Genomic DNA, 8298 nt, shown 5'->3' with positions numbered 1-8298 from the left:
TTTATTTGTTTAAGATTTTAAATATTGCATTACAGCTATTAAAATAATTCTAGAACTCAAAATATTGATAATTGTGTTATTTAATTATTCTCTTGTCCCTTATTTGTGTTACAAAAATAATGTTTAAGTTATAAGTAACTTATAATAGTTGTAAAGGGATAAGAAAAAACCTCATTCCTAAATACCTAACAAATATTGTTTTGTGTATTTAGTTAAAGAAATACAACAGTCAATATTTTCAATAAACTGCCAAAAATAAACTGTGCTTGGGTATTTAATTTATTGTATTCCTACTATTCAAATATTAATATGAACTACTCACTATTCTGTTCCCTTAAGTTAAGCCATTGAGAGTCTAAATACAATTGAAGTAAATCTACAAAACTACGGATTTGAAATTTTCATGTTAAATGTGTAAAATGTCCAACCAAAAGAAAATTCTCCACAATATAAAATAAATTCACTTCTCAAAAATCTTACCATATTGACCTACTGTATTTTACCTTACGCGAGCAGTTATCTCTATTTATTATTAAAGTTTAATGGTAAGTGGTGACTGTATATATAGTACTAAATATAACGAGAGTTAATAATCTATTAGTATTTGTTTAGTTAAATGAAAACTGTCAATGTATTTTTATTGGCATATCTTACATGCAAATAGTTGGTTAGGTACTGTAACTAAGGTCCTACTAATTAAAATTGTAAGACTAAAACATACATGGGTAGTAGGTTTAGTTGTGTTACGAATGATACAAAACAATATCTTCCTAATAACTGAAATCTGGATTTATTTTAATTATTAAAATTTATGTGTTTTATACGATATTAGCCAAAATACGTACAAATATTTATTAGTTATATTTGGATAACATTTTCTGATATTTTTTGTATGCTATTTAATATTTCATCAATTTGGTATATAAATGTAAAACATTAATTATATTCTTTTTTTCTGTTATATTCTAATCGTTGTCATGTTCTAACAGAGTTTCATCAAAAATAAATTAATAAAATGTGCAACATATTTTAATGTATTTATAATTTTTTAGAATATTTAAAATGCTGTTGAAATGTTGAGTACATGACATAATATTTTAATTGGCCATTGTAGTGTGGCAAGGAAAGATGATGTATCAGCTATGTTTAAGAGGTCAACTCAGAAAGTCAGAAAATAATACTTTTGTATGTTTAGATATTTTAAAAACATTTTGCATGATTATCAATTGCTGTGCATAATTAAATTATTACCGATTTAATACAAAAACATATTGTAACTACTGTTACTGCCGTACAAATATTATGTAATATGAATAATTATTAAAGTGACAAATGACAATACATTTTATTTTTAAGAGTTGGCTGTAGCCTGCAGTGCTGACAAATTTAGGGTAGTAGGTAAAGCTAGATTGCTGAGATGGTAATTTGTAATCCAATATTTGAAAAAGGCAATATTTTATGTACAATAAGTTATATTAGTAATTTATCTATGCTTTTATTTACTTTAAGTGTAATAACAAACATAATTGATTGGATAAAGGTTAATAAACCATAATTTTTCCGTGGAGACTGCACAAATTATACTCAATAACACTAACACATCCTAATTAAAAAAAAAAAACAAATCATTTACATATATTTAATTTAATTCTATCATCATAACCAAATTATAGGGACTACATTTAATACATTTATACTAACATAGTTATATTATGTTAAGCCTTAGCCCTTAAGAATAAAAAGTGTTTACATACAACTGTAACTGTTGTCAACAGTTCATACATTTCCACTAGTTTTCCTAATCTCCTTTAGTGATACATTGTTTTGCCTTTGTCATTTGATGACTAAAACTAAGTATATACTAAACTAAAGGTAGAGCATATGAATAGTTAAAAATACTAGATTACTTTCATAAAAGCAAATTATAAATATAAGTGTTAATGATAAATGAAACTTTATTTTTTGACATACCTAGTATAAATGTACAATAGTTACTCATACACACATTTTGTTAAACAACTTAAAATTATTTTAGTAAACAATTGTTTAAAGATTTCCATAGGAAAAATAAAAATAAATTGGTATTGGTGATTACAAAATAGATCTCAAATTAATATTTCAGTATTTACTACAGGCAATACTGGCATAATGTATCAAGTAACATAGCGGTTATTGGAGACCTGAGAATTTTACATATTATATAGAGGCTCACTTTAAAAAAAAAATTGTATTATGGTGAAATCGCACATTATTCAAATGAGTTAAACACTGTTAAAAAAGTATACACTACTATGATAATTTATAATAAAATGGTATACATTTATATTTTGTAATAGATGATGGAAAATCTATAATTTTTTTTTTAAACAAATACAATATAATATGTCCATATACACTTACTTCAATATCCGTTAATTTTATTTTCTTAGTTAAAATAGTGGAACAATATTAAGAATTACCTTTTTTGAATATGATTTATACAGTAACATATTGTTAACTTCACACACAATAAAATATAATAATATAAATATTTATTACTAATGACGAGTCAACAATTAACAATTTATTGGTAAACAAATTTACCTTAACTTTATGTGTAAAATAAGACATACATAATTATAGAAATAATTCAATTTGACAGTTAATAAACTAATTATACTGACATTAAGAACTGTAATATTGGTAAAAATATATATTAACTGAATATGAACCTAAAAATGTAGTTTAAAATTTAAATAGTACCTAGGCTCTATTCAAGTTAAGAAAAGTATTCGGCAATGACCAGTTTTTTCAGGGCAGCAGTCAGGCAACACTAGTTTGTCACCCTCACCAAGTCAATCATCCATACACACTACACCTATTATGTAGTAATGCCACATCCGCACAAGTCAGCAGTCCAGTACAGTTCTTAACTGAAATAGTATATAGGTAAGGAATTTTATGTTTTAAACATAAATAAATCATTGATTATAATTGTGTACCAACTACCAATCCAACAGTTATCTAATAAATATTGTATGTAAATAAATCTGTCTACAAATATATTATTGGTCATACTTAAAGGGATAGGGGTATCTTGACATATGCGCTCTATCATTTTTGCCACTTACAGCAATATCATATTCAAAGCGGCTTTATGTTTACTTACTTTTAGCCACTGAGTAATTCATTAGTGTAGTGTGTTACCTATTACCTACACATCCTACAGTAAATAATTTAGTAGTGTGCTCTGATTATTATCCAGACTTAAAGAACATTAGTTATGACTTTGATAAAACACTTAAATAAGAATGTTCGAAATCAGTTATTCAAACTTTTGTAATCAATTTATTTTTAAGATTTCAGAAAACGTTTAAGAGAACGCTACACCTGCATGTGTTGTCTCCGTCTTACAAATGTACAACGTACCAAAAATTGTTTTGAGCGGCCAGCGAGACAGCTATACTCTGTATTTATAGTAGAATTACCAAAATTCCAAAACCCATACTGAAGGACCTATCTGTGTCGTAGCTTTTTAATTTTTTTTGTTAGCACTAACCTATAAGTTTTAATAAATAAAAGAAACAAAAACCTTATGTCCTCAAACTGATAACTTTAATTGTACTTATGTTATCCAAATAATAAAAACGCAATGACAAAATACTTGTTCAATGTGTAATATCACTATCCTTTAGTATACAAATATACATGACAGTATATGATAATGTATGTAGAAATGAGTAACAGTATTTCTGCTTTAGGTTCTTTAATTATTTTTATAATATTAATCAATAAACTGTCTTTTTCTGAGACTGGACCTCTTTCATGTTAGATATTATATCGATAACTTTTGGGATGATTTTTACAGATATTTTGAGAAAGTATTAATATATATTCTCATATTTATCATGAAAAACGTACTATAAAAAATAACATTAAGACCAATCAACCCTAATTAATGATTTATTTACCACTAAAAGAAAAAACATTGAAAAATAAAATACAACAAAATATAAATAAAAAATGTTTTTATTTTTTGACAGCACTAATCAATAATTTTTAATAATTAAATGAAAAAAAAAATAAGGTTCTTTAACTGATAACTTTAATTGCATTTTCTTCCTTGTAGTTGAATTGAGGTAATTTTAGTATAAATACAAAGGGAGTATAATTGTCCAGCTCAAAACAATTTTTGCTATGTTGTACATTTGTGAGACGGAGACAATACATAAGGTTTAGTGTCCACTTAAATATTTATGAAAATACAGTAATACATAATATAATGCTGATACCAAAAAAAAAATTATTTTAGGTACCAAAGTTAATTATAGTAGTTATTTAAGATGTAGGTAACATATGTTGTTCATAGTATACAACACCATCCAATACTCTTACAACACTAGTTCCACTAAATAATGTTCAATGATGGTTATTCAAGGAGAATGGAAAATAGAGTTCACATGTCCAAGTTTGTCTTCAGTCCCACCTTGATCATAACTTTGACTGTGTGAAGAAAACGGTAACATATCATTCATTGTATAAGAACTAAATGCCTGAAACAAAATATATTTTCTGGTATTATTATTTACTTTTTAATAAATGTGTTTTATAATTTTCTTATTTTACCGGCTTGCTTTTATTATGTGAAGGCTTGAGTGAAGATATTAGTTCTAAGGTCACTGGTTTCCGACGCACTTTATCTATTTCTAAGTTGTCATCATTATTGGATCTCTTCTGTCTAGGATTTCTGCACCCTCTACATTTGCATTGATTACAAGGTTTTTGTTCTGTATAACAGGGACATCTCTGTCCGAAACATGTAAGCTTGCCAGGAGTAGTTGTAGCATTACCACATCGACAGCCCCAACGACGTTCATTTTTCTGTTAAAACATAAAATATTTTTAATTATATATATTTCAGGTAGAAATAAAAAATAAGATTCACACCTTCTTTTTAGGAATATTGTTGAATACAGATTGATCTTGAATTCTGTGTTTCTGTTCATCAAATATTTGTAAGTTAATATAATCCTCCGATGTTTGGTTGTCTATGGGTAGTTGAATATCTGATGAATTTAATAAAGTTGTGTCAATACTATCCTCTTCTTTTATTTCTTGTTTAATTACTCTACCATTCACCATTCCACTGTAGCCATTAACTGATCGAGATAGACCAATAACTTCGGTTATTAATTCGACTAACATTTTATCTTCAACTCTTGTGCACATAACTTTGTACAATGATGTGCTATGTATATAAGCACACAATTTCTTGTAGCATTGTATTATCGTACTGGACAAATTTTCGGTTGTTTGCTGATCCATACACATTGTACATGCATAACCACCCAAATAGGGATTCAGTCGGTCGAGCAGCTTATGACATACCCGACATGATAGATGCTCATGTAATAATGGTAACAATGTGTGCAATTTTTGCCAGGTCAACGGATCCGTGCTCTTGGCTTCCAGAGCGATCCGGGTGGTTGATACGTAACATTCCATCAGGTCCATTGCACTCATTCATAAAAATTCACTTACTATTTACTAAATTGTAGAGCCAAAACGAAGCGGGGTTTGGAGGTTATTATGGCAAAATAAAGTAGAGATTCGCCTCCGCCAAAACTTTATCAAAAACCTAATGTAAAATCATGTTACGATACTCAGTAGTCAATACTCATTTATTTAAAAATTTAAAACTGTTAATGGTGTAAAAATATATTATAGGTACTAGGTACCTCTTATTTTACAACGGTCCGTAATCGTCAGTAATTTGTATTTCGTATTATTCTAATCACCACCGCGGCGTCGCGGGTACAATCACTAAACTTAGAGTCGGTCTTTTTATCATTAGAACTTTGTTTACAATTTTACCCATGATTGCCAACTGCAAGCCATACAAAACAAACGACGACGTGTAGCACGTGCAGCAGAATAATATTTTATTATACCGGTAGCCACTAGTCTAGTCGGAAGAAAATTTTATTTTATCAACCATTGCTGAATGGGTATTTACTATTTAGGTAGGTATCCGCGGGTGTCTGACCTGTGGCGATATTGCGGTAGTGGCGGTACTATCCATAAGGGTTTACCAGCCGACCCCTGAATCGTAGCATTATGAATTTTTTGGGAAGGGCTATAGCCTTTTTTTCCGCTTGTGGTATCGGTGACGCTGCCGGAACTTCTTGCGAAATACTTCGGCAAAGGGATTATAGCCTATAACTATTCGGGTACACAACATATATTTTAAAAATGTAACTAAAGACAAATTTTAAGGAACAAAACATTAAAGTAATATTTCATTTTTCAGTTCTTATACATGGACGTATAAAATCGTATAAAATAGAACATTTTTCCACAAGCGGTTAAACACTTAATTGAATAATTCTGGGGGGCTATAGCCTCCCCCAATTCTACGCCCATGCTTAGCACCCCACCTAGTAGTAACATAGTACCATGGTCTTATTCTCGGGGGAGAGAGGAGGGAGCGATATGGGAGGATATAAGTAAAAGTAATATTTGTGGGGAGTTGTGGTTAATGAAATTGACGACTTCAATTTATGCATAAATACATCCTAAACAATTTTTCTTGCTATGCTCAAGATGTTAAGTTTTTGTTTCTACAATCCCATATTATGTCTATTTTGGCATTTATAAATTATGGGTATCATAGTATCATACTATCAGATTCTGAGAGCAATCATTGCATGGCTAAATAACTAAGTTATTTAGCCATGAATCATTGAATCATAGCTATTACAAAGTTATCACAAATAAGTATTATTACTTATATTTGAAATTTACGTTGACAATTAATTCAGTTGTGTTGCAACTGCACAGAAAGGGTTATTTGTTATTCCAAGATTAATGTCTTTTACTTTAACATGATTATTACCATGCATTTTTTATTCATGTTTATGACGATATTAAATCTATGTTATTTTAAATGAATAAATATATTAGTAGAAATGTGAATATTATTTTTCCCCAAACAAACATGGATATCCATATCCTATAGTCTATACAATCAATTTTTTTTTTTTTGTTATTAAAGGATTTTTATTCAATCTGTTACAATAAAATAGAACAATAAGAACAATTGATGAATTAAATAAAAATAAAATAAATAACGACAGATTAGATTGAGTGTAGAGGCCTCCCAGCGGAGGTACTACGACCTATACAATCATTAAAATGACTTATTTAAACTTACGTTTTAACTAATCCAAATTTGGTTTTAGCAAATATATATATATGTTTTATGTGGTTTATTAACAATAACATAAAAGGAAATACGATAAATGAAGTCTGATTTCACCAAAATGTCGAGCATAAAAATACCAGCAATAAAAAAAAAAAAAATTCCTAAAATATTTTTTATAATTATTTTTAAACTTAAAAAAAAAAAAAACGATTTTAGGAAAAATCGTGCTTTTTGATGATAACTTGCAAAGTAAGTAGGAGAGACTTTTTTTGAAAATACCATCATATTGAGCAACAAACATTTTGAAAAAAAATTCCGAAATTCGCTCGAGCTAAACCACAATATTGTTCTGGAGAGTGGAGATAACGATGACCTGCCTGCCAACGGCTATCCGGGGCCCACGCCCAAGGAATATGTTTAATTAGCCCTTATAGAAAACAGTCAATTTACTGTAGGATATTCCTTAAATGTTGATGGTGGCGGGCACACAAGGAAAAAATATATTACATTGACTATTGAGGTACTGAGCTTAAAATAGAACATAATTAAACTTAGAAATAATGAATTAATGTCTTCTTCCTCTACCAATGAAAATTGTTGTCTACGCCACTGAACTGGACAATAATGAGCACGATTAATGATAGTATCTATATTGCCTATCCTTCAATAGTGAGAAAGACTGATGAGTGAATCCCAAAGAGAAAGAAGAATGAGTTGAATACTTGAACATAATTATGAATTAATTACTATAGTCTGTGGTCCTTTGATAACTTCTGTCTTTACTCTTCAATTCTTCATTCGTGCTTACTGCTCAGTGCTTATTGGTCAGATGCAAAGACTCATCATATATACATATAATATTATATCTATAAGACTCTTGGACGCATGCTTAACAATAATTGTTATTTATTACTCTATGATTCATGCACATCCAAATTCTAAAACGAATTTATTGAACTGACCGCCCTCGAGAGAGTTTAAATTTTAAATTTTTATAATTGGTATTTTGGTAGTTGGTACACACATTGGCTCATATGAAATTGGCCGTATTGCGTGTGGTGATTGGTAAGGTTTGTTAGGTTATGTCTAAAAAGTTTACTATCAGTAAGATTGTT

At 29.0% G+C, this 8298-nt stretch overlaps 1 protein-coding gene across 1 annotated transcript; it reads right to left on the bottom strand.

Moving 5' to 3' along the window:
• Window positions 1–4228: 4228 nt before the first annotated feature.
• LOC111034356 (E3 ubiquitin-protein ligase MSL2) lies at window positions 4229–5808 on the bottom strand. Its single transcript, XM_022315535.1, has 3 exons — window positions 4927–5808; window positions 4606–4860; window positions 4229–4532 (listed from the first exon to the last, which is right to left on the bottom strand). Exons 1-3 carry the CDS (start codon window positions 5500–5502, stop codon window positions 4413–4415), a joined length of 951 nt encoding a protein of 316 aa, XP_022171227.1. The 5' UTR covers window positions 5503–5808; the 3' UTR covers window positions 4229–4412.
• Between the last annotated feature and the right edge of the window lie 2490 nt (window positions 5809–8298).

The sequence above is a fragment of the Myzus persicae genome, unplaced genomic scaffold (assembly GCF_001856785.1).
Source record: "Myzus persicae strain clone G006 unplaced genomic scaffold, MPER_G0061.0, whole genome shotgun sequence".
Classification (NCBI taxonomy): Eukaryota; Metazoa; Arthropoda; class Insecta; order Hemiptera; family Aphididae; genus Myzus; species Myzus persicae.
Note: the sequence above shows the minus strand (reverse complement) of the source record. Positions and strands in the feature narration are given on the sequence as shown.

Excerpts from the sequence above, each read along its gene's own strand:
- LOC111034356 (XM_022315535.1), bottom strand. The coding sequence starts at position 5,502 with ATGAGTGCAATGGACCTGATGGAATGTTACGTATCAACCACCCGGATC. Across the intron at positions 4,861-4,926 it reads ACAATATTCCTAAAAAGAAG|AAAAATGAACGTCGTTGGGG; the intron begins GTGTGAATCTTA and ends ATGTTTTAACAG. Across the intron at positions 4,533-4,605 it reads CACATAATAAAAGCAAGCCG|GCATTTAGTTCTTATACAAT; the intron begins GTAAAATAAGAA and ends ATTTTGTTTCAG.